The sequence below is a fragment of the Neomonachus schauinslandi genome, chromosome 5, assembly GCF_002201575.2.
Source record: "Neomonachus schauinslandi chromosome 5, ASM220157v2, whole genome shotgun sequence".
Classification (NCBI taxonomy): Eukaryota; Metazoa; Chordata; class Mammalia; order Carnivora; family Phocidae; genus Neomonachus; species Neomonachus schauinslandi.
The window spans coordinates 96,202,706-96,226,742 of record NC_058407.1 but is presented as its reverse complement, the minus strand read 5'-3'; the positions used below and the strand labels follow the sequence as shown (position 1 = coordinate 96,226,742).

Here is a 24,037-nt window from a genome sequence, read left to right as displayed (position 1 = left end):
CCCGCCCCCAGATCAGACCCAGGGGCAGCTGGTTGGGGTTTGTTGAGAAGAAGGATTATCCAGATCAGTCCCATCTAATCTCAGCTCCTGCCTGTACCCTCCCCATATTCACCTGAACCTCCTTCCCTGCAACCCTGAATTTAGGGACGAAATCTTGGGTGTTGATAATGGGCTACCTCTCACCCTCATATTCTGGCTCCTGGGCTGGTTGCTAGGCACGCCCTGACTGCCACGATCATCAGCATTGGTGGGGGCTGGGGCGGGGGGTGGGGGCACTGGGCTGTGGTTGCTTCTCTTCTGTACCCCTCCCAAACCCCAACCTTTAATCCTCACAGCTTTGCTCTAATCCCAAGGGGCCTGATGCTCTTATCTCTGCCTACAGGGAGACTGGCCAGGGAAGCACCCCCTTCCACCCCTCCTCCCCCTGGGGCTTGTGGGGGGCTGCTCCTCCCTATAGCCCCCAACCCTTGCCCCCCCCCCAACCCCCCCCCCCCCCCCGCCCCGGGCCGGGCCCAAGTCTGTCTGGAAGCCACACACCTCCCTTCCTGCCCTCTCTCGCTCCCTGCCTCGGCCCCCGCCGTTGCCAGCTGATTTCATTTGCCTGATGTTGTCGTCGTTGGCCCTACCTTCTCTGTCAGTGCCCCCCCCCAACCCCCCCGGAGCTGGGGCCAGGCCAGGCCAGCTCCTCTGGCAGCAGAGCCGGGGCAGGTGACGGGCTGGCGTCGCAGCTGAGGGAGTAGAGAGGCGCCTGGGCACCGGAGCTGGAAACCCAGGAGAGGTCCAGTCAGAGTCCAAGTAAGAGGGAGTTGGCGCGGCTCTGCTGCCCGGGGCCGCGGCTGCAGGGAGGGCTCGGGCAGGGCAGGGCTTGGTGCACAGGCCTCCGCACGTGGAGGGGCTCGTGGGGAGCTGGTGCGGGCCCCCTCCCCCAGGCATCTCTCTACTTCTTGTAGTGGGCTGCAGGCCTGGAGTCTGGTGCGGGTGTGAGGGACAGGAACATGGCCTGGTGGGGACCCCCTACACCTACCCCATGTTCCTGACAGGAGCCGGAACTACCCCTCAACCTGTCAGCCATGGGGGAGATGGAGCAGCTGCGGCAGGAAGCAGAGCAGCTCAAGAAGCAGATTGCAGTAACCCCACGACTCTCCCACTGGGGGACCCCAGAAAACATGGAACCCAGGACACGAGGGAGTGTGGACCAGGGTGGTGGGTGGGGGCAGGAAGGAGGCCAGCTTTGCTCTTGAGTGAAAACTTAGAGACCCCTGACCTGGCAGGGACCAGAGACTTCCTGAACTTGGATCTCATATTTGAGGTGCCCCCCAAACCCTAGAGCCCCAAGCCCACCTACCTCAGAGGCCCATGCACCCACTACCCCCACCTTGCCCTTATGACCCCCTGATGACTGCTTTCCCCCCCAGGATGCCCGGAAAGCCTGTGCCGACATTACTCTGGCAGAGGTGAGACCTCCTGTCCCACCCCCGAGGCAGGGTCAGAGGGGAGTGGAGGGGAGTGGAGGGGAGGGGAGCTCCCCGACCAGCAAGAGCCTGGCGCCTGAGCTTTAGTACAGCATGTCCTTGGAATGAGGAACGGCATTAATTAATTCATTCAACAAACATTTAGTGAGATCTGCTGTGGGCCAGGCACCTTATTGGAAGCTAAGGATGCAGATGCTGTCTCAGTCCTCAACCGGAAAGTGAGAACGGTTATACCCCCTCACGGTGTGGCGAGGATGAAGAGGGATGGCACTTTGTAAATCATAAAGCCCTTATAGAGCAGTTTCTAGTTTTCTAATAGTGTATGTCATCAATTCTAAAGTCACATCTTTTCACATTTTGACATCTCTGAGATCAAGATGCAGCCCAAAATAGACGATGCCTTACAATTATAATTGGCAGCATTTTTTTTTCTTTCTCAGTGATACTTAAAAGCATGGTGCTTCATAGAGTTGGTGTCATCTTATGTTGGATTAAATACGTTAATAGTTAGAGTGAACATTGAACGCTTGCCGTGAGCCCAACACTGGGCTAAGCTGCTTCAATACATAATTTCATTTAATTTTCACAACAACCCCAGAAGTTGATGCTATAAACCTTGTTTTACAGATGAGCAAACAGGCTCAGAGAGGGTAAGCAACTTGCCCAGGACAACAAAGCAAGTAAATGACAAGTCAAGGCCATTGACTTGAGCCCCAGCCAAAATCGAGAGGCTGGATGGAGTGTAAGGGACATAGGTTCGCAAATTTCAGGAGGTGCGGTTCAGGGTCACGGGGCTGCCCCGGGTAGCCAGTGGAAGAGACAGACATGCGGCAGTGTCGTGGGGGGCCGGGCTCCTAGCGGCTCAGGATAGCGGATGTGCCCTCTCTTCCCAAGTCCGTGTTCAGTGACTTCACACTGGCAGCTTGAAATTGGTCAAGGTGGGAGTATTTCCACGATGGACATCACTCTCCCGCCCCCACCTCTGCCGCTAGCCCGCGCTGGAGAGATGCTTGTTCAACACTTGGCAATGTGCCACTGGCCATGCCCGGTCTCTCCCACCTCAGTTTAAGCCACCGCAGGGCAGGGACTTATTTCTCTAAGGCTGGGAGCCTGACCCCAGAGCCTGGCACAGAACAGAAACTGGTCCGGATCGGTGGCTGTGATGCTGACATCTAGGCATGTACCCTACTCACCCTGATTTCTAGTGCCCCCTTTTCTGCAGCTGGTGTCGGGCCTCGAGGTCGTGGGAAGAGTCCAGATGCGGACGCGGCGGACGTTAAGGGGACACCTGGCCAAGATCTATGCCATGCACTGGGCCACCGACTCCAAGTGAGGCTTGAGGGGCACCCAGGGGTGGGGGGACAGGCAGGAAGGAGAGGCTTGGGTGACGTGGGGTGCCCTCTCCCCAGGCTGCTGGTAAGTGCCTCGCAAGACGGGAAGCTGATCGTGTGGGACACCTATACCACCAATAAGGTAGCTGCCTCCCCAGCCCTCCCATCACCCTGTGATTCCTTGGGGGCTTTGTGCCTCCCCTCCTCTCCCCTCCCCACCTGGGAGCTCAGCTCAGGTCCTGCCTCCCACCCTCCTGCAGGTGCACGCCATCCCGCTGCGCTCCTCCTGGGTCATGACGTGTGCCTATGCCCCATCAGGGAACTTTGTGGCATGTGGGGGGCTGGACAACATGTGCTCCATCTACAGCCTCAAGTCCCGTGAGGGCAATGTCAAGGTCAGCCGGGAGCTCTCTGCTCACACAGGTGAGTGAGAGACCCTCTCTTCCCATCCCTGTTGTGAGAGGCCCAGGGATGTGGCCCTGCAGCCCGGCCGCTGTCCTCACCCACCCCCAGGTTATCTCTCCTGCTGCCGCTTCCTGGATGACAACAACATCGTGACCAGCTCTGGGGACACCACTTGGTGAGGACTGAACCCTGTGGGTGCCGGGGCTTGGGCGTGGCTCTGTCCTGGGCTTTCCGTGACAGGGTGACAGCCCCCCCCCCCCCCCCCGGCAGTGCTCTGTGGGATATCGAGACTGGGCAGCAGAAGACCGTGTTTGTGGGGCACACGGGGGACTGCATGAGTCTGGCTGTCTCTCCTGACTTCAAACTCTTCATTTCGGGCGCTTGTGACGCCAGCGCCAAGCTCTGGGACGTGCGGGAGGGAACCTGTCGGCAGACTTTCACTGGCCACGAGTCGGACATCAACGCTATCTGCGTGAGCCCCGCTCTGTGCCCCAACTCCTGGGACCTCCTCACCAGCCCCCCCCCCACATCCTTCATCCCTTCCCCAGCTCCCTCACCCCCTCTTTGTAACTTTCCTGGTTGGAATGATTTCACCTTACAGAAAGGTTGCGAGAGTAACCCAATCAGCTTCCATCTACCCTTCGCCCATATTCACTGCTGACGTTTTTACCACGTTTGCTTTAGCATTCTCTCTCTGTAGATGGAGGGAGGGACGGATGGAAAGACAGACACATACACCTAGATGTGGACATAGATATGTTTTATTACCTTTTCTTTTCCTCTTTGGAGAGTAAGTTGCAGATATCATGCCTCTTTACCCCTTAAATACTTCAGTGTGTATTTCTTAAAAACAAGGCCATTCTCTAACGTAGTCACAGTATAATTCTTAAAATCAGATTGAACAATGACACAATATAGTCTATAGCCTATATTCACATTTCACCAATTATCTCACGAATGTCCTTAATAGCCGTGTTTTTTTCTGTCTGGGAAGATGCATCACATTTCCTTGCCGTATCTTTTCAGTTTCCTTTAAACTGGAACCTTTTTTCTACCTTTCTTTGTCTTTCGGGGCCTTGACATCTTTGAAGAGTGCCACTCAATTTTCTTTAGGCTTTCCGTCCCTTTGAGTTTATCTGACATTTCCTCGTGATGAGATTCAGGTCATGCATTTACACTTGGCCCTGCACGTCCACATCCTGATCCAGCCCTGAGCCCGGAGTCAGGGACAGCCGCCGCCCTTCTAGCCACGTGACCCTGGGCAAGCCGCCCGCCCTCCCTCAGCCTCGCAGCGTGCAAATAATGCCTGCCTGCTTGCGGGGTGGCGAGGGGCCAAGCGATGGGTGTCGGGTGGCCAACTGGCATGCAGCTGGCTGGGATAAATGTCAGAAATGAAGAGTGCTGAGGAAGGGCCAGGCAGAGAGCCTGAGGGAAAGCGCTTGCGCTGGAGCCACCAGGGCGGGAGCCAGGGAGAGGGCGGGAGAGGTAGCAGGCGCCCGGGGCTGAGTCCTGACCCCCTTGCCACCTGTACTCTCAGTTCTTCCCCAACGGAGAGGCCATCTGCACAGGCTCGGACGACGCCTCCTGCCGCCTGTTTGACCTGCGGGCAGACCAGGAGCTGACTGCCTACTCCCACGAGAGCATCATCTGTGGTATCACATCCGTGGCCTTCTCCCTCAGCGGCCGTCTGCTCTTTGCAGGCTACGACGACTTCAATTGCAACATCTGGGACTCCATGAAGTGCGAGCGTGTGGGTAAGGGCCGGCCAGCAACCCCCCCCCACCACCACCACCTCGGCTGGAAGGACCTTCCTACTAGCTCCCCTTTTTGGGACCCTTTTTCTACTGCTCCTAATTGCTGGATGACTCTGAGCTCTGCCCCTAGAATCCAGTCCCCCTTGGCTCCCAACCTAGACCATCATCTCTAGTGGCCCTTCTCCACTGCCCAATGCTCTAGCTGCTTCCTGCCAAAGGAGCTCCTGTGTCACCCGAGATCTGGGGATGTCCAGTCTCTTCTGGATTTCCAGGGCCTCTGAAGTGTCAGGGGCATCCACTGGAGGAAAGGGCAATCTCAGGGAACTGTAATAAGCAGAATCAAGGAGATCTAGCGTGACCCCAACCTTGGGACTTAACTAGGACCACCCTGGTCTGAAGCTGAATCAGATAGTGTGGCTTCTCTTGGGAGAGGCCAGGTGCTGAATGAAAATAACACTGGCCAGAGAGTCAGGATCCAAATCCGAATTCTGTTGCTTAGGATCTGAGGGCCCTTGGGCAAGTCACTTCTCTTGGGGCCTCAGTCTCTTCATTTGGAGACTCAGGAATGAGACTAAAGAGCAACCTCCCCATTTTCTAGTGCCCATCAAGGTGCTCCTTGCTTTTTTCATAGCACACCGACACTGCCGACCTTTCCTGTCCCTCCCGGCCCCCCACCCCGCCCTCCACAGAGATTGGCCTCAAGAGAAACCCTGCCCCTTAGGGTAATCCTCTTTGAGTCCCCACCAGAGGCTGAGTCCATGGCCAATCTAACCTAGGATTCCTGCAGACGCACATGCGCTCTCTGCCAAAGCAGCACAGGCAAACAGGCTGACTCCTCTCTCTCTTCCTCAGGCATCCTTTCTGGCCATGACAACAGGGTCAGCTGCCTGGGGGTCACAGCTGATGGGATGGCTGTGGCCACTGGCTCCTGGGACAGCTTCCTCAAAGTCTGGAACTAAGGAGGCTGGAGGAGGGGAGGTAAAAGGCCATGAAGACACTCAGTTGCCCCCTCCCCTGCCCAATTTTCTTTTAAGATTTCTTTTAAGGTTTTTTTCTTCTACACCCCAGCTGCCATTCCCACCCAGCTTTGTCCTTTGAGGGCAGCAGGGAAAACGGGGGTATGCCTATGGGAGGCAGCAGCAGGGACACAGGGGCAAAGAACTGCCCCATCTCCTCCCATGGCCTCCCCTCTCCATCGTCCTGCAGCTTCTTCCTCACTGGGCAAGGACAACTGACCTCTCCCCTAGCCCTTGGCAGGCCTACCAGGCTTCCAGTCTGAGGCCCCAGGCCCTGGAATTCCTCCCCCAGAGCCACTACCTTTGTCCAGACCTGGGTGGCAGAGGGTGCTCCATCCTGTGACTATGGCTCTGGCACCTCTAGGATCCTGGCCCCTTTCTTCATGATTTCTCCCCTTTCTACCTTCTTTATTTCCCTCCTAAAGGACCTGCAATAAAGTGTAGTGCCCCGGTATGTCTGTGATGTTTGGCTTCTGCCCCACTTCTATTCCAAAAAGACACAGGCCCAACTTAAGTAATAAGATATTATAGGTGCAGTGATAAAGGCTGGGTACCAAACAGCTTGGGGGCAGAAAGTAGGGTGGAGATGAAAGCCTAGGCCTCATGGAGAAGGCCTGGGACAGATCAGAAGATATTCACCAGGTGGCCAGCAGGGCATACGCCCCATCTGCATCTGCGTATGTATGCGTATGTATAGGAAGGTTATGTTGAGAAAGAATCAGATTACAGAAGACCTTGAATACCAGCGGAGACTTTATCCTAAGGGCAATGGGGAACCACTGAAGAGTTCTGAGCGGAGGAGTCACATGGTCAGTTGTGCTTCTCAGAAAGGTCACCCTAGCGGCGGGTGTAGGTTGATGAAATGGTGGGAAGGGAGACTGGAAGGAAACAAGGCAGGAAGAAGATGGCAAGAAATCAAGAGCGGGAGGGACGCCTGGGTGGCTCAGTTGGTTAAGCGACTGCCTTCGGCTTGGGTCATGATCCCAGGGTCCTGGGATCGAGTCCCACACTGGGCTCCTTGCTCAGCGGGGAGCCTGCTTCTCTCTCTGCTTGCCGCTCCCCCTGCTTGTGCGCTCACTCGCTCTCTCTGACAAATAAATAAAATCTTAAAAAAAAAAAAATCAAGAGCGGTAGGACAGGGGGCCAAGGAAAGGGATGGGGAACAGATGAAAGATATAGAATCACCAGAATTTAGTGCTAGGGTATGGGATATTAAAAGGGAGGCATTCAAGATAATGGCCAAAGTTCAGGTTTGGATAACAGGGGGTACAATCAGGGATAGAGAATATGGGATGAGGAATAGCTCTGGGGGAAAGAGCAGAAATTCAACTTTAGATAAACTGACTCTGTAGTGCCTACAGGGCAGCTGGATAAAGGTCAGGGCTAGTTGGAGGGACCTGGAAGTTACCAGAATATAAGTGAATGATAGCTAAAGCCCTAGAAGTGAACACCTAGGGAGAGCAAGAGAAGGCCAAGGACAGACCTCTGGGGAACCCCAGGATTTAAGGGAAGCATGTGAAAGAGGCTTGGAGGACAGGGAACCCAAGTTCCTCAGGCTGCTTTTCTACATACAGAAGCCCACTGCAAGGTTTAGGTAGAACACTTGAAAACATCATTTAAAACCACGTTCTTTAATATACAAGAAACACATGAGACACAAAGAGAGCCCAAGAAAGCGCTCAGTCCCCGAGCTGGGAGTTTAGGGGGGCGTTGAAGACAACAAGCCTTTCCAGTCTCCCAGGGAAAGATGGGGTTGAGGGGACGCAACATCACTAGGCCCCGGGTGAAGCCAGTGCTGGGGCCATACTCGGCCTAGTTCTCCACCAAGTTTGGAAAGTGCTGATTTTCCTTGTCCTGATCCTGGCCCTGCTCCCACACTCGGCCTCCAGTTTTCAGAAGTCGTCCAGTTCCCAGAACGGCCCCTTCCTTTAGCTCCCTAGCATTGTCACTCAGGGGAGAAGGCCGCTTACCCTGCCAAAAGCAGTGTGTGAGTTGGAGCAGGGAGGGACGTTGTTCAAGAGAGCAAAGATTGGGTAAAAAGGCTTCCCACCCTCTACCCTGGATTTCTTAGTAACGGTTTTCACCCTCTCTCCCTTTACCTGTCGTGGTGTCAGAGCTCCGGGGGAGTTGTCATCCTGTAGGATTGCGAGGGGAGATCTCCCTAGTACCTTGCCATTTGCTTTCCGTCTATTGTGCTTAGAACCTAGGGTGGGTAAGGAGATAAAGCCAAAAGCCAAAATTAGGGGCTTACAATTTATTCCTCCTACACTCATCCGTGGACATTATCCCGATTTCTCTTCCCTCTACCTTGCCCTTAGATTCTGTACCTGAAGATCGGGGAGTCTCAGGGTCTCTCAAGGGCTTGTCCGAGCCCTGGCTGGCCATGGGGGTTTCTGAGGGTTGTCCTGCTTCCTCCTTGGAGAACACCTGCTTGGAGGGGAGCTCAGTCTGCCTCCAGGGTGGCATCTGGTCTTCAAGGGAAAACTGGGTGCCCAGAGGCAAGTCCAATTCAGAAGATGAAGTTGCCTCTAAGGGCAGAACAGGCTCTGGGGGCAGATTTGATCTGGGGGCTTCGGTCTCAAATACTTCACTCAGCTGTTTCACCAGTGGGCTTGGGGGTTCTAGAGGGGAGAAGTCAAGTGAGATAGTGACGCAATGATACAAACCATTCAGCAAGGAGGAAAAGATACAGGAACTTTAGGATTCATGCCCTGGTGGGTGAGGGATTGGGAAGAGAGAAATCAAGGTGAGAGGAGAAATGTTGAGAGAAGAGTGAGATTGGTTCAAAGCAAGAGGATGGAGGCTCCTTTAAGAAGGAGCTGGCTTCGTTGGCCTAACCCACGGATGCTAGGTGACAGCCTTACCAAAATTCCCTGGGCCCACCATTTACCTCCGCTGCTGGTCTTCATAGGTGTCCGTGCAATGCCAAGGGTAGGAGAGCGGGGATCTGAGTCTTGGGCCTGATTGGGACCCTCCAGCGGCTCCCCTGCTGGTAGGTTTGGCTGTGGAGAGCTCTCCACCTGGTAGAACCAAAGGCTACAACAAGTCTGGACCCTGACTCTTTCTTCCGTCCCAGGTCTCTAGCCCCAGGTGGATATTCCAGGCAGGCACTGCCAACGCCCCTCAGGCATTCCGCCTACCCCATCCGGATTAAGAAAGTGGAAAACAAGGCCTCAAATAGAAAGAGGAGGAGGGCGTGAGAGCTTTCTCAGAATCAGGTAAGGCAGAAGCCCAAGAATTCCGACTCTGCCTCCCCCACCCCAGCCTGGAGTACCTGGATGGGAGTGCGCAGGATGCCGGCACTAGGTGAACGGGGGTCCGCCACTCGGGCCAGAAGCTTGTTGTGCGGCGGAGGCCGCGCCGGAGTGACCGGGAAGCTCTTGGCTGAGCCCATCTCAACCAGGAAGAATAAGGTGGGGCAGGGCCCGGCCCGGGGCGAGGAGGGGACGCCTGTGAGAAATGACTCAGGTCTCAGCCATTGCCGCGACCACGTCTGACCTCTGACTGCAGACCACCCGATCTTCCCGGTTCCCAGTCGAGGAGCCGTCCGGCCGCTGGGCCAGAGGCCTCTGTGGAGATAATGACTGGTGCAGCTGACAGGCCGGCTCGTTCCGGGCCCGCTGGTCCCTCTAACTTACTCAGTAATTAATTCAAATCACTTACCAGGCCCCGATTCCTCTCTCGGGTGCACAGCAGCTCGAGCCTCAACTCCCGACGCCGAGTTTCAAACCTCCCGCCACGCCCCCTGCTTTGACCCTATTGGTGGAGCCGACGCAGGGTCCTATAGGCCTCCTTGTGAGACCCGCCTCCAGTGCAGGAAGCCATTGGGCTGGGACGACGTCTATCATGAGAACCATTGGGCCAATGAGCAGCGGCTCGGCTTGTCCAGGGCTGACGCCGCCCCGATAAGGGGACTTTTGTCCCGCAACGGGTTCCGAGTTGTCCGTCGTGAGACTTTGAGGAGTGCCAGTCTTCGCTTTTACGACCTTCAGTTTCTAAGCCAAATGATCTTATTAAAAAAATAGAGTCATGAAATTTTACGCGATTTTGTACAGATCCAGCTGGGAGACGAAGTTGTGAAGGTTTTTCTGAGGCGACAGAGATAATAATCCTTATTGGTTGACGGAGTTATCAATCACTCGACACCAACCCTCTCAAACTCCGCCTCATTGGACAGCCCCTTTTCAAATACCAAGAGTACAACTGGCCTTCTATTTTCCGATTGGACAGGACCCAGGAAAGTTTCTGGGATTGATTGGTTTAAACAACCGTCAGTTTCTGCTCTTTGATAGAAGGCACGCGAAGGGACTGTAGGGGTCCCAGAGTCCGAGCATCCAAAACTCGGGGACCCACCTCGCTGCTCTACATGCGCTCTGCCCTTGGGAGCGTGGGATTGGTTCTTTCGACCATCGGTTGCATTAGAAGGGCTTTTCATTGGCGTTAGCCAAGAGTAGGGCAGAGGGCGGAGCACTAGTAGGCAGGCTGCGTCCAACTGCCATTCTCGCGCGTCCTCCCTTTAGCGCATGCACCTAACGAGTAGTGCTCATTGGACCGCAAGCCTAGGGGGTGGGGGACTGGGAACGGTGGGAGCCGCTGTGTGTGGAGGAGCTGCTGCCGGTGTCATGGCGGAGCTGAGTGAGGAGGCGCTGCTGTCAGTATTACCGACGATCCGGGTTCCTAAGGCTGGAGACCGGGTCCACAAAGACGAGTGCGCCTTCTCCTTCGACACACCGGTAAGCCCATTCCCCACGCCCGCAGCGAGCACGACTTCCTTCCATCGCCCTGGTCATTCTGCCGGGGCCTGCAAGGCTTGGGCTACCGCCTCCCTGCGATGCACCATGGGACTTGTAGTCTCCCACGCTCCTCCCTGCCGTTGCATTCAATTAGCTGGAGCTGTCGTATGACTACCGCCCCCGGAAGGCACCGCGCCCGCCTCACCCGTTCCCCGTCTCGTGGAGCACTGTGGGGATCGTAGTCGCTCTCTCCCCTCATTGCCGTTCCAAGGCAGAGGCGTATCCCGATCGTCGGACTACATCCCCCAAGTGGACCCCTGCGAAAGCCTGGGAGTTGGCCTTGCCTGCCGCGCACGGCTCTCCGGGTTTTGTAGTCTCGTGCCGGAGGGATGGGGCGACCCCGCACTGTTCGGGGCCGGTGTTAGGGTTGGAGGGTGGGGACTGCAGTTCGTAGGCGCCTAGTAGTCTGGAAGGGGCCGTGAAGAAGGCCAGTTCTGAGAAGGGCCAAGTTAGAGAGACTCCACCCATGGTTAATGTGGACAGGGGGCGGGGAGGTGGGTCATTGGTGGTAGGGAGGAGAGGAAAGAAGGGAGGAAAGCTCTAGTCTTTTCTCCTTTGAGGTGACCTGTGACTGCAGCCCCCTCTCTTTTTCCCCCCCATCACAGAGAGCAGAGGGAACCCTTTAAAAAGTATTCCCAGAGAGACGGTGTCTTTCGTGAAGGATACTAAGACCCCTTTCCCATCCCGGTCCCACCCTTGACTAGTTAGACAAAGCCTCCACCCACACCATGCTTCACGTTTTGCAGGCTCCACCCGGAACCTCTCTTCCTGCAGTTCTGCCTTCCTGTGTCACCCTCAAGCGGAGACTAGCCTTTGGCCTGGCCAGAGTCTTAACTGAGAGGGCAGCAGCCTGGTTGGGATCCGCCCCCCTCTCTACCCCTCCCGACCAGCGGCCGCTGGGCCCTGCCCAGGGTGTTCAGCCAGAACAGCTCATGGCTGGGAAAACTGCAAGTCAGAGTGGAAAGGCTTCATTAATGCATCGCCAGTGCTGAGTATAGCAGCATGATCTAAGGCCCAGTTCAGGATCATCACTGTGATTTGTGGTTTGCTTGGTTTGCTAGGCTTTGATCTGAGCCTCAGACAATGTGCTGCTTCTCTGGAGTCTGGCTTTGGCAGAGCTGAAAGAGGATGGCTCAGAGCAGAGCTCCAGGGTTCCCAAGCCTTGGGGAAACCAGCGTTTATTTCCAACAGAGGAGTTTGGTTACGGCGGAGCTCCCACATGCCACCCAGTTCATCAAGTGCAGGGCTTGGTGAAGCACTGTCTTCCTCAGGAGGGAAAGGTTTTTCTTAATTACCAACAGATGGTAGAAGTCAGTGGCTCCCTCTTCACATTCCTGTCTGTCTCTCCTTGGTAACTGCTTCGAATAATCCAAATGGTGTTTTTGTCAGCTTGTTATACTTTCCTTCTCTCATCCCAAGTCAGGAGATCTCCAGTGTGGCTTAGTTGCTTTCCTAACCAACTACCAGCGTGTTTGATTATCTTCAAATTGGGTTCATGGTGGAAGAGAGCTTATTTGACTTCCCTGATGAAAAATGTTCCATTTGCTCATCAACATTGTAATCCACACTGTTCTAGGGAATGGTACAGAGCAATCTATGGGACCAAGAACTAACTGCCTTAGACAGTGCCCTATTTTTCATATCACAGCAGAGAATTTGTCAAGGCCACTGAGACGTTTATTCAAGGAAGAAGATGCCTGTCGTTGCTTGGATCTGATGGAAGACTCTTGTTTTCTCCACTTATCTCCTCCACCTTATCCATCACTATTCACAAAGGCACTGGCAGACTTGTTCTGTTTTAGAGAAGCTCATCCTCCCTCCTTAGCCGTGATTTAGGGTGGACCCTTGTCTTTCCCTGTTTTCTTCCTGGGTTATATGTATTTTAGCTGTCCTAGCAGGTGTTGCTAGATTATTCTACAGAGGGAATGGCTTTGAGGTTGGCAATTGATGGACGTCAGTGGGGATTTAGTTATTGGTCAGAGGGGAGGCAGCAGGGTAGTGGCTGGAGAATGCTGGTCTTCATGTCTCTGTCAAAGTAGGCCCAGGTATAGCAGTGTTTTGTTTGTTTGTTTGTTTGTTTTTAAGATTATTTATTTATTTGACAGAGACACAGCGAGAGAGGGAACACAAGCAGGGGGAGTGGGAAAGGAGAAGCAGGCTTCCCACGGAGCAGGGAGCCCGATGTGGGGCTCGATCCCAGGACCCTGGGATCCTGACCTGAGCCGAAGGCAGACACTTAACCGACTGAGCCACCCAGGAGCCCCCAGACAAGGCATTGTTACCCTGGAGCCAGGCTTTAGCAGGAAAGGAGGGAGAAGCCTCAGCGTGGACCAAGGTTTGACGACCTAGTAGGGTGTGGTAAAGGAAAAGTCTGGGCTTGCTGGCAAGCTCAGGAGCTGGGTGTATTGTTCAAGTTTTAGAATCTCGGCTCCTCCAGTCCGGAAAGTTTTCTGTGTCCTGGAGATGAGGCAGGGTTTGTCATTGTGTCCCTGGTTTAGGTTCTGTGTCTGACATGCAGGCCTTTCTTCTCCAAGGAAAGGACCCCTTTTCCCTCTGAATATAATCACTGGCACTGGAAGTCCATGGTATTTGATTCCCATTTACCTCAAGGAAAGAGGTAAAGGGGGGTGCCTGGGTGACTCAGTCTGCCTTTGGCTCAGGTCATGATCCCAGAGTCCTGGGATCGAGTCCTTTGTTGGGCTACCTGCTCAGTGGGGAGCCTGCCCCTCTCTCTCCCACTCCCTCTGCTTGTGTGCTCGCACTCTCTCTCTCTCAAGTAAATAAAATCTTAAAAAAAAGAGATAAAGGGAGTTCTCTATAATTGATTGGAAGGCTCCAAAGCCCGAAGAAGGAACAAGAAGGAAGAGGAGTGGTGACTGACAGGTGTTGCTCAGCCCCTGGTATCCTTGGTTGTTATCAAAGTCATAGGAGAATGGGGAAAATCTTTGCCATGTACTGGATCCTAAAAGGCTAAATGACTGCCAAGAGCCACATGGTGTTGAAGAACAGAGCTTTTCTTTTGGAAACCAGCAGTGTCTCGCCCTAGGTCTTGGTTTCCCCACCAGGCTTCATCCTCCCTGTGTTTTCTCCCCTGCTTCTTCTTGTACTGCAGGAGTCTGAGGGTGGCCTCTACATCTGCATGAACACATTCCTGGGCTTTGGGAAACAGTATGTGGAGAGACATTTCAACAAGACAGGCCAGCGAGTCTACCTGCACCTCCGGAGGACCCGGCGCCCGGTAGGGACAGGGCTGGGGCAGGGCCTGGGGATATTCAGGCCCAGGCCCCTGGGCCTCCATTTTGAATCTGTCTCTTGTGTTCTGACCTCCGATTGGCCTCAATTTCCCCCCTCACCTATTTCTGTTGGTATCATTAGAACTCAGCACCCATGTTTTTTTAGCTCCGTTCCCTTCTAAGATGAACCCACTCTGTCCTATCTGTCCTCCCCATTTGCTGATCCCGGCCCTTCCTGCGTCACTGCAGAAAGAGGAGGACACCACTACAAGCACTGGAGACCCCCCCCGCAAGAAGCCCACCCGGCTGGCTATTGGTGAGCACCATCACAGTCCTGTTCTTCCTGAGCTGGTCTTCCCCGCTCTTAGACGTTCTAGGAAAGCCCCCAAAGAATGGGCCTGATCAGTGGCCCACAGTGAGATGCTGTATCAGAGGAGGGACATTTACCTGTGGTGGTTGTCCTGCCCTCCCTCCTCTTCCCTGTTTCACCAGGCATGGAAGGCGGGTTTGACCTCAGCGAGGAGAAGTTTGAATATGATGAGGATGTGAAGATTGTTATTTTGCCGGATTACCTGGAGATTGCCCGGGATGGGTTGGGGGGACTGCCTGACATCGTCAGAGATCGGGTATGAATACTTTCCCGCCCTACCAGGGTCTCTAGGGCAAGCGGGGCCCGAGCAGTGATGTCTTGGGCAAGCCCCGGGAGAGCTGGAGACTGAGGGGCTAGAGGGGCAGGGGACGGGGGAGGGCTGGGTACCGTCTCTGACCCTCTGCTTCCCCCAGGTGACCAGTGCGGTGGAGGCCCTACTGTCGGCTGACTCAGCCTTCCGCAAGCAGGAGGTGCAGGCCTGGGATGGGGAAGTACGGCAGGTGTCTAAGCATGCCTTCAACCTCAAGCAGCTGGACAACCCTTCTCGAATCCCTCCCTGGTGAGGCCTGGCCCTTCCACCTTGGGGTACAACCCCCAGAACAGGGGGTTCTGGTGGGGAGAGGGTCAGGAGCAGGCTAAGGAGGGGGACTAGGGAAGATGAACTCAGCAAAGGGATGTCTAGAGGAGAGGAGAAGAGAGAGCTCTTGGACTGGCAGGGGGCCAATCCCATGACCCCTGACCCCTATCTCAGCTGACTTTCTTCTCCCTGGGTTAGTGGCTGGAAGTGTTCCAAGTGTGACATGAGAGAGAACCTGTGGCTCAACCTGACAGATGGCTCCATTCTCTGTGGCCGACGCTACTTCGATGGCAGTGGGGGCAACAACCATGCTGTGGAGCATTACAGGGAGACGGGCTACCCGTTAGCTGTCAAGCTGGGCACCATCACACCCGACGGAGCTGGTACTCCCTCCCCTCCCCTCCTCCAGCTCCCTCCATGCTGAAGTGTGTCTGAACTGTTACTCGTTGTGTATGACACAAGTAACACGTCAGTACATTCTCTTGATAAACAATGAAAATACCGCAGATGAGACTAAATCTTCAGTTAATCCCCGAAACCCAGTCCCTTTCTTAGAGGTTACGTAACCAGCATTATCTGTTTAGCGAGTATCCTTCCAAACCCATCGGACCCTAGCACCTTACCCTGCGTGGTAGAGTCACAAGTAACTCCAGCCCTCGCGCTCTTTCACCCCATTTTCCCAGCCAGCCAGTCTCCGAAGGGCCCATGACTTCGCTGCTACTCAGGGCAGCCAAGAGGGTTACCTTTACGGGCTCATCCTTCTGTCCCACCAGTGCCCCCTCGGGGCAGGGAGTGGGATTGGTGGCCAGGCCGGGCCAGAGCCACCCCTTCTGACCCTGTTCCTGCCTCCTGCCCTAGACGTGTACTCCTATGACGAGGATGACATGGTCCTGGACCCCAACCTGGCTGAGCACCTGTCCCACTTTGGCATCGACATGCTAAAGATGCAGAAGGTGAGGTCCCCTCCAGCTTCAGATTCTCCTCATCCCCACCCACTGGGCGCTTCCTGCCTGAGGCTGAAGCAGCGTGTCCACGGCAGCTGCCACAGTTATCTCAGTCCCCAAGACATTTGCGCTTCCTTTGAAAAACCTTCTAGAATAATTTATTCATTCACTGAATACTGCTGAGTACCTACTATGTGCTAGTCACGGTGTGACTAAGACAGGGACTTACAGTCTAGATGGAAAGGGACATTTATCATGTGCTCAGGTAAATGAGTGAATAACCACAAACCAATGGGTGCTGTGAGAGAGATATAGAGGGGCGTCTGGGTGGCTCAGTGGGTTAAGCGTCTGACTTCTGATCTCAGCTCAGGTCTTGATGTCAGAGTTATGACTTCAAGCCCCGTGTTGGGCTCCACGCCCAGCGTGGAGCCTACTCAATAAAAAAAAGGGAGAGACAGAGACAGGTGCTGCAGGAGTGGTATACAGCAGGAGGACCTGGCTGGTCGAGGGGATGAAGGAAGCGATGCTTGAGTGCAGAGCTGAGGGGTGAGAAGGAATGAGAAAAACACTTCAAGCAGAGGGAATCACATTCATTTCTTCCTGTCACCACAGCGGAGGCCTGATGGCTCACAGGCCTCGGGGACGATCACTCGTGGCCTTCCGGGACTGGGACTGGGGATATCCGGTGTGTCTCCCGTGTGAGAGTCCGTAATTGAACACATTCGAAGCTCCAGCTGGGGACTGTCCTGGACCCTGTGAGGGATCGGTGTGAAAAATCCAGGACTGAGTTTCCCACTGTGTCTGAAGTGCCCCTTCCCTTGCAGACGGACAAGACGATGACAGAGCTGGAGATCGATATGAACCAGCGGATTGGCGAATGGGAGCTGATCCAGGAGTCAGGTGTGCCACTGAAGCCCCTGTTCGGGCCTGGCTACACGGGCATCCGGAACCTGGGTAACAGCTGCTACCTCAACTCGGTGGTCCAGGTGCTCTTCAGCATCCCCGACTTCCAGAGGAAGTGAGTGGCACCCCCTCCCGGTGACTGGACCCCTGACCCCACAGCTCTGCCGGTAGCCAGCCTCTAGGCACAGTCCTCCTTCAGCCACCGTCAGGACTTCTGTGTTCTGGCTCGGTCTTTGTTCCTGTGACGCCGTGGCTGGCGTACTCCCATCAGTTAGAGCAGCCCCGGTTCCCCAGCCCCATGGGCCCCAGCGAGGGCAGAACACCGAACCCCAGGGCGCTCCCTGGCCTCCTGACTGACTCAGCGGGGGAGGAGGTGCTCTTCACTTCAGGCCAGTGACAGCAAATGAGGACCTACCATGGCCATGTAGCCCTTGGAGGGGAGGGGAGGGCCTGGGACACCAGGAGGGAGAAAAGGCCCATTCTGAGCAGAAAGGAGTCTGCCTTCTAACTGAGAAGGACTCCATGCATATGTGGAAACTTAACAACGTGTTGACCCATTCCGTCCCACAGAATGGGAACTGTCCTTGCCCTTCTCCCAGGCTGCCTTCTCCCCTCCCCTGGCTCGCTCCTGGGAAGGAGGCCGGGAAAGAAGGCAGCGGAGTGCACCACATGCTGGCATAGTTGAGAAGGGGAGGAAGGACAGGTGGCCGGGAAGAAATGGGAAGGAATGGGACTCCGTGGTTGAACCACGTAACTCCCCACTCTGGAGGGAGCCCGTTCCCTGAGCAAGTGGATACTACTCCCTCCCCTTTCCCTTGGAGCCCAGGCCGTCGCGCCTTCAATTATGCTTCCCTTGGCTCTTAGGTATGTGGATAAGCTGGAGAAGATCTTCCAGAATGCCCCGACAGACCCTACCCAGGACTTCAGCACCCAGGTGTATGTAGCCAGGTCCCGTGTACAAAGCTTCTCGAGAGCCTCGCAGCCTGTATGCCTTCTGTTCTCCATGATCGCCTGGAGAGGGCAGCAGCGTAGGATGTTTGCCTCGGGCCCTGCTGTCTGCCTTGAGTTGGGCTCCTGGGGGCTCTGCGGTTTTTCACATTGTAGAGGGTTGCCTAAGGGCTGTAAGCAGGGGTTGAGTTGGGGCAGAAAAGGCACAGAGAGAGGTCAGACGATCATTAGTGGGCTGAAGCTAAATGGTTCTCTTGGATGTTAACGCAGGGCCAAACTGGGCCATGGCCTGCTCTCGGGAGAATATTCCAAGCCAGCACCGGAATCAGGCGATGGGGAGCAGGTGTCAGAACAGAAGGTGAGTCTGGGACACTATCCCTTTCAGGCTCTGGAATTAAGGGGACACAGGTCTGGGAGATGTCTAAACAAGGCCCCTTGGTGGCCTCTTGAGCCCCAGCTGAATCGCTGCCCTGGCTCTCTGCCTAGGAAGTTCAAGATGGCATTGCCCCTCGGATGTTCAAGGCCCTCATTGGCAAGGGTCACCCTGAGTTCTCCACCAACCGGCAGCAGGATGCCCAAGAGTTCTTTCTTCACCTCATCAACATGGTGGAGGTAAGGGCTGGGCAGACGGCAAGGAGGGCACTCCGCACTCCCTCCATCTGCCTGCCACTCTTGCCCTTCTCCCCCCTGCCCATTCTGTCCGGTCGGCCCCAACCAGCCCCGCCGCTGGGCCCCGGGGGTCTGCGTGCACTGGGCCTTCCCTGAGGAGAAAGCTAAGCAGTGATCCTTATACCTGATGGGCTTGCAGCACAATGAAGGGTACACCCAGAGCAAATGAGATGAAGATGCTTATTGCCTGTAGAGAAAAATACCAACACGTTCCCCCCCGGTCTCCCAGTGCCGTGATGGTACCGGGGCTGGGGGGGGAGTTGATTAGGGAAGGATCTACTCTTGCACCCGCATGCCTCCTAGGGGCAGACTCCCTTCCTCTCCCCTCTCCCTGACCCCCTAGTGGCCCTTTCAGGCCCCCATCCCCTTTCCTGGCCGTGCCGACCTCCCCACACTGCCTCTTTCCCACAGAGGAATTGTCGGAGCTCTGAAAACCCTAATGAGGTGTTCCGCTTCTTGGTGGAGGAAAAGATCAAGTGCCTGGCCACAGAGAAGGTGAAGTACACCCAGCGAGTGGACTACATCATGCAGCTGCCTGTGCGCATGGACGCGGCCCTTAACAAAGGCAGGTTGCTCTCGGCGAGGCCTGGGTGCAGGGGGACTGTGAGGCCTAGGCGGGATGCTAGGACACCTTATGGGAGCAGAGCCCACAGTGTGCCCTGCTCCCCCAGCCAGAGGTCTGGAGCGGGGGCCATCTCGGGGAGGTAGGGTCACCCTTGCTTGTCAGCGCTGTGCTGAGGACGAGAGGCGAGATCATACGTGGGTGTGTGTCACGGGGGTTTGGAGGGGGCGGGGCAGCTGACGTAGTCAGTGGCCATCGGGCCAGCCTGGCAAGGCTAAGGAGGGCAAGGGGCAGTGGCCTCTGAAGGCCTCACCCACCAATTCTGCCACCAGAGGAGCTTCTGGAGTATGAGGAGAAGAGGCGGCAAGCCGAGGAGGAGAAGTTACCACTACCGGAGCTGGTCCGGGCCCAGGTGCCCTTCAGCTCCTGCCTGGAGGCCTATGGGGCCCCGGAGCAGGTGGACGACTTCTGGAGCACGGCCCTGCAGGCCAAATCAGTAGCTGTCAAGTAAGTCCTGTTGGTCTGCGCCTCAGGCTTCGGGCCGCTCTCAGGGTGACCCCAAAGATACTCTCTGCCTCGTTCTCAGTCTTTCGGCCCTTCGTGGTTGGAGTCTCAGGGCCGTGTCGTTGGGGCTGCTCATCATCTGGCCCCGAGGGAAGGGAGAGTTCCCAGCAGCAGTCGACGTGGATGATTGCCACATTCCCTTGTCCTGCCCCGATCACCCCATCTCCTCCTGTGGGACAGGGTCACGTTTTCGTGCAGCTTCTGTCCACTCGTGCCCTCAATCTTGGTAGAACAAAGGCACATAGTCTCCGTTTTGGACAGAATTTGGATTTCTAGCAAACAGCCTGAGTTTGGGCCTCATTCTGTCGTTGGCATAAGCTTGAGATCTGAAAGAGTGCTTGGTCTCAAGGGATTTCAGCCATTTCCCCTCCTCCCCCACCTTTGACAGGACCCCGGCTTCTGCCGCTCCTTGTCTGCAGATGCTCTGATGCCTGCCCAGGGCAAGATAAGAATATGGAGTATCTTCTGGGCTATCAGGTCTTCTACCCACGAGAGGCTGAACCCCAGGGTGGGGGTCTCAGGCGAGGAGAACTTTGGGATTCTCTGGGTACCAGGACATTCTCTCTTCCCTAGGACCACACGATTTGCCTCTTTCCCTGACTACCTGGTCATCCAGATCAAGAAGTTCACCTTCGGCTTAGACTGGGTGCCCAAGAAACTGGGTATGGTGGCTGGGACGAGTGAGGGAGGTTACGCAGAAAATGCGAGAAAAAGAAGGGGCCTTACCATGTGTAAACTAGTGATTCTCCACCTTTCCTCCAAAGGAGGAAAACATAACCCTAAATGTTTCAAAATGAGCCGAGTTTGAAAAGCACGGACTAAAAATATTAAGACACTTGATTTTACAGTGATGATTACAACCAAAAGCAGTTTTCATAGTTTTACTTTTGTACTTGGTAAGAGGTTCTCATTTAGATAATCTTGAAACGGTTCTCGTGAGTCTTATAGCCCCTGATGACTTTGAGAACTCCTGATTTCACTTCGTGTCCTAGATAAGTCGAGACCCACAGAGGTATGAGATCATTGTGTTGTACAAGTTGGAGGCCCCCGTCCTTGTCCGTAGCGCACCTGAGGCAGATCTAGGACTAGAATCCAGGCCTCCTGATTCCCAGGCCCACCATTACATTACACGGGGACCCCTGTGATTGGTACCGCTCTGAGCAGCTCCTTATTCCAGAGCAGTGCCAAGGTGTGGGGCAGGGCCTTGAGGATCCCCAAGTGCTTTCTCAGGGAGGGCCCCAGGGAGCTGGAGAGGTGACCCTTTTCCCGCCGTTCCAATTACAGATGTGTCCATTGAGATGCCAGAGGAGCTAGACATCTCCCAGTTGAGGGGTACAGGGCTGCAGCCTGGGGAGGAGGAGCTGCCTGACATTGCCCCACCCCTGGTCACTCCGGATGAGCCCAAAGGTAGCCTTGGTTTCTATGGCAACGAAGACGAAGACTCCTTCTGCTCCCCTCACTTCTCCTCTCCGACATGTTAGTGACTCTTCTTCCTGCCTGTCTCTCTCCTTTGCTGATGGGGGTCTTCTCTGCCTGCCTCCCCTTGACCCTGTCCTTCGTGTTTCTCCTGTCCTCCCTTTCAAATTTCCCCTGCCCTCTTGATGGACGTGAGGGCCGACTAGGGCACTCCCCGCCACATACTCTATGTGGATGGCAGTAGCCCTGGTCGCTTGCTTCTCTGCCCTTGTCACCTCAGTGCGTGGGGGTGGGGAGAGGCAGCATACTCCAGAAACGGGGCCCATTCTGTGAGAATGGGCGAGGAGGGGATCCACGGGAGAGCTTTAGCCTCAGTTCTGTGTCTGTAGTCCTGCGGCCCCCACATGATGGCGTGTCGCCATTTTAGTTCTGGAGTAAGGTGCCAGGCCTTGGAAAGGAAATGCATGGAACCGGGGTTGGGGGGGTGGTGTTGGGAGAGGGCCAGAGGGCTGAACTGTGGGAGGCAGAAGGAGCAGATAGTGGCCCAAGGAGTCGGGTCACCGTGCCCTCACTTCTCCCCCCACAGCACCCATGTTGGACGAATCGGTCATCATCCAGCTGGTGGAGATGGGCTTCCCTATGGATGCCTGCCGCAAGGCTGTCTACTACACGGGCAACAGTGGGGCCGAGGCCGCCATGAACTGGGTCATGTCACACATGGACGATCCAGGTAGGCTGGGGTGGGCGGCAGGGTGGAACGGGGCCCCTGTCCTCCCACACACACTTCAACCCCTTCACCCCCGCAGATTTTGCAAACCCCCTCATCCTGCCTGGCTCCAGCGGGCCTGGCTCCACGAGTGCAGCAGCTGACCCCCCACCGGAGGACTGCGTGAGCACCATCGTTTCCATGGGCTTCTCCCGGGACCAGGCCCTGAAAGCTCTTCGGGCCACGGTATGGGCTGCCCCTGGCTGAGGACCGGGGGCCGGTGGGGAAGAACCGGGTGGGGGTGAGGGTCCATCCTTTGTGAGCCAGACCCAGGACCACCGGTGTGGGACGGCCGAGGCTCGGGCTCCACCCTTTTGTGGCTGTGTTGAAGGAGTGGAGGCCTTCACTGGTGGTCTTTCTGGCCCTGAACTTGTTGGAAAGAGTAATGCTTCCCTCCTCTCCAAGAACAATAGCTTAGAAAGGGCCGTGGACTGGATCTTCAGTCACATCGATGACCTGGATGCAGAAGCCGCCATGGACATCTCGGAGGGCCGCTCAGCTGCCGACTCCATCTCCGAGTCTGTGCCAGTAGGACCTAAAGTCCGGGATGGGCCTGGAAGTGAGTGTCCCTGGGAAACAGGATGGGCCAGTGGAATCTAGCCAGTCTGCTACCAGCTCCTCATTCCAAGGCAGCTCTGCTTCCCTCAGGGGGCAGAGGGGGCAGAAGCTTCTTTCCACTGACGTGGCTTTGGAAGGTGGGCTGCTAGGAGGCCGAGACAGACTTGTGACCCAGTTGCTGCCCCCGAGTCCCTGAGATTGGTGTCCTGAGTTTGGGCTGTTAGATGCATCTTTGCACTGGCGCTCAGGGATCCCTCTCTTTGTCTCCTCTAGAGTATCAGCTCTTTGCCTTCATCAGTCACATGGGCACCTCTACCATGTGTGGTCACTATGTCTGCCACATCAAGAAGGAAGGCAGGTGAGGGGCTGGCAGGGTACGTTCTGAACCGGGGAGTGCTGGTGGGGATGAGTGGGGGCATCCTGGGAGTCCTTAGAATATTTGCAGGAGAAGGTAAAGGCCTGCTGGATGGGGGTGCGTAGAGACAGCAGAAAGTGATAAGAACGCCTGACAGCAGGGATCGGCAGATGACAGACAGCCCAAGGCCACCTGCTTTTCTAAGTAAAGTTTTAATGAGCATAACCACACTTACTGTTTTCACGCTGCAACAGGAAAGTTGAGTAATTGTGTCAGAGACCGGATGGCCTGCAAAACCTAAACTACTTACTGCCTGGCCCTTTCCAGAAAAAGTTTGCGGACCGGGGCCTGACAGGAATGGGTTGGGGTGGCCGTAGAGGGACTGGAGGATTTGAAGACTCGAGCAGGGAATGGGATTGGGATGCTCCCTTGAGGCAGGTAGCAGCTAGCCTGTAGGTGTGGGGGCCCAGGCTGAGAACATTGGGAACCTTTGCCCCGGAGTCACCGGGATCAACTCCAGGGGCTATGTCAGAGACTAAGTTGATGCAAAGTGGTTGCCCAGTCTGTTCTTCCTTCTCCACCCTCCCCCTCCCCTCTTCCCCAGATGGGTGATCTACAATGACCAGAAAGTGTGTGCCTCCGAGAAGCCACCTAAGGACCTGGGCTACATCTACTTCTACCAGAGAGTGGCCAGCTAAGAGCCTGCCCTGACCCCTTACCGCTGAGGACAGGGGACGGACCATCTGGCATGAGGGACAGGGGCTGAGGGATGGACTTCAGCCACCCCCTCCCCTGCTCTGTACCCTTTTTCTTTTTGTCCTCAGCAGCAGGGAAGAAGCTAGAGGCCATAGGAGAATGGCCAAGCAAAGCGGGGGACACTCGAGAGACTTTGGGGATAGAGCAGGAAGGGGATGGGAGGGGCCGGCCACCTGTCTGTGAGGAGACGTTGTTGCTTTCCCCGCCCCTTGAACCCACAGTGCTCTGCTTCTCTGTGTAATCCTGCAGGCCCCTGGTGTGGAGGGGGGGCTTGTTTGTGTGTGCGTGCGGGTGTAGCTTTGTGCGGCCTCTTCCACAGGAGGGGGCGTCCGGGCCTCCCCTCCCTCTTTGTGTTTGCTCCCTGTGTGGTTCAGGCAAGGAGGGCTGTGAGGGAAATGGGGATCCCCCTCGCCCTCCGGCCTGTCTTTCCCCCACCCTGTCTCTTCCCTGCCCTTCTCTGGAAAATGCCAAAATACACGATGTGAATAAAAGTACAATGGCTAAGTCGTGTCCTGTTTGGTACCCTGAGGGAGACTGATCTTGCCTGGGGCTAGCAGGAGAGCGGCCTCTGCCCCTTGCCTGTCTCTGCCCCCTCCCTGGGCAGTTCTCTACTTTCACCAGTTGTAGAGCTCTTGGGAAATGGGC

At 55.7% G+C, this 24,037-nt stretch overlaps 3 protein-coding genes across 7 annotated transcripts; 2 read left to right on the top strand and 1 right to left on the bottom strand.

Moving 5' to 3' along the window:
* Positions 1-430: 430 nt before the first annotated feature.
* Positions 431-6,427, top strand: GNB3 (G protein subunit beta 3). Its single transcript, XM_021690783.2, has 10 exons — positions 431-795; positions 1,041-1,127; positions 1,416-1,454; positions 2,695-2,801; positions 2,882-2,945; positions 3,064-3,226; positions 3,317-3,383; positions 3,479-3,680; positions 4,746-4,962; positions 5,815-6,427. The coding sequence occupies exons 2-10, from the start codon at positions 1,071-1,073 to the stop codon at positions 5,919-5,921; spliced, it is 1,023 nt and encodes a 340-aa protein (XP_021546458.1). The 5' UTR covers positions 431-795; positions 1,041-1,070; the 3' UTR covers positions 5,922-6,427.
* A 1,172-nt stretch (positions 6,428-7,599) lies between these two features.
* CDCA3 (cell division cycle associated 3) lies at positions 7,600-9,699 on the bottom strand. Its single transcript, XM_021690784.1, has 6 exons — positions 9,642-9,699; positions 9,253-9,428; positions 8,869-8,998; positions 8,306-8,599; positions 8,078-8,181; positions 7,600-7,949 (listed from the first exon to the last, which is right to left on the bottom strand). The coding sequence occupies exons 2-6, from the start codon at positions 9,370-9,372 to the stop codon at positions 7,791-7,793; spliced, it is 807 nt and encodes a 268-aa protein (XP_021546459.1). The 5' UTR covers positions 9,373-9,428; positions 9,642-9,699; the 3' UTR covers positions 7,600-7,790.
* An 825-nt stretch (positions 9,700-10,524) lies between these two features.
* On the top strand, positions 10,525-23,893 carry USP5 (ubiquitin specific peptidase 5). Of its 5 annotated transcripts, none has more exons than XM_021690785.2 (20): positions 10,525-10,711; positions 13,884-14,009; positions 14,254-14,320; positions 14,497-14,630; positions 14,788-14,933; positions 15,150-15,334; positions 15,810-15,904; positions 16,720-16,913; positions 17,663-17,734; positions 18,017-18,104; positions 18,233-18,358; positions 18,827-18,980; positions 19,310-19,484; positions 20,115-20,203; positions 20,826-20,948; positions 21,544-21,687; positions 21,764-21,909; positions 22,129-22,282; positions 22,555-22,639; positions 23,241-23,893. In XM_021690785.2, exons 1-20 carry the CDS (start codon positions 10,601-10,603, stop codon positions 23,332-23,334), a joined length of 2,508 nt encoding a protein of 835 aa, XP_021546460.1. In that variant the 5' UTR covers positions 10,525-10,600; the 3' UTR covers positions 23,335-23,893. The 5 variants fall into 5 exon arrangements, with proteins under 5 accessions (XP_021546460.1, XP_044771398.1, XP_044771402.1 ...); XM_044915463.1 differs by having other exon boundaries at positions 20,826-21,017; XM_044915467.1 differs by lacking the exon at positions 13,884-14,009.
* Positions 23,894-24,037: the final 144 nt, after the last annotated feature.

Excerpts from the sequence above, each read along its gene's own strand:
- GNB3 (XM_021690783.2), top strand. The coding sequence starts at position 1,071 with ATGGGGGAGATGGAGCAGCTGCGGCAGGAAGCAGAGCAGCTCAAGAAG. Across the intron at positions 3,384-3,478 it reads AGCTCTGGGGACACCACTTG|TGCTCTGTGGGATATCGAGA; the intron begins GTGAGGACTGAA and ends CCCCCCCGGCAG. Across the intron at positions 4,963-5,814 it reads CATGAAGTGCGAGCGTGTGG|GCATCCTTTCTGGCCATGAC; the intron begins GTAAGGGCCGGC and ends TCTCTTCCTCAG.
- CDCA3 (XM_021690784.1), bottom strand. The coding sequence starts at position 9,372 with ATGGGCTCAGCCAAGAGCTTCCCGGTCACTCCGGCGCGGCCTCCGCCG. Across the intron at positions 8,600-8,868 it reads TATGAAGACCAGCAGCGGAG|AACCCCCAAGCCCACTGGTG; the intron begins GTAAATGGTGGG and ends TCTCCCCTCTAG. Across the intron at positions 8,182-8,305 it reads TGAGACTCCCCGATCTTCAG|GTTCTAAGCACAATAGACGG; the intron begins GTACAGAATCTA and ends TACCCACCCTAG.
- USP5 (XM_044915463.1), top strand. The coding sequence starts at position 10,601 with ATGGCGGAGCTGAGTGAGGAGGCGCTGCTGTCAGTATTACCGACGATC. Across the intron at positions 14,631-14,787 it reads CTGACATCGTCAGAGATCGG|GTGACCAGTGCGGTGGAGGC; the intron begins GTATGAATACTT and ends TGCTTCCCCCAG. Across the intron at positions 18,359-18,826 it reads ACCTCATCAACATGGTGGAG|AGGAATTGTCGGAGCTCTGA; the intron begins GTAAGGGCTGGG and ends TCTTTCCCACAG.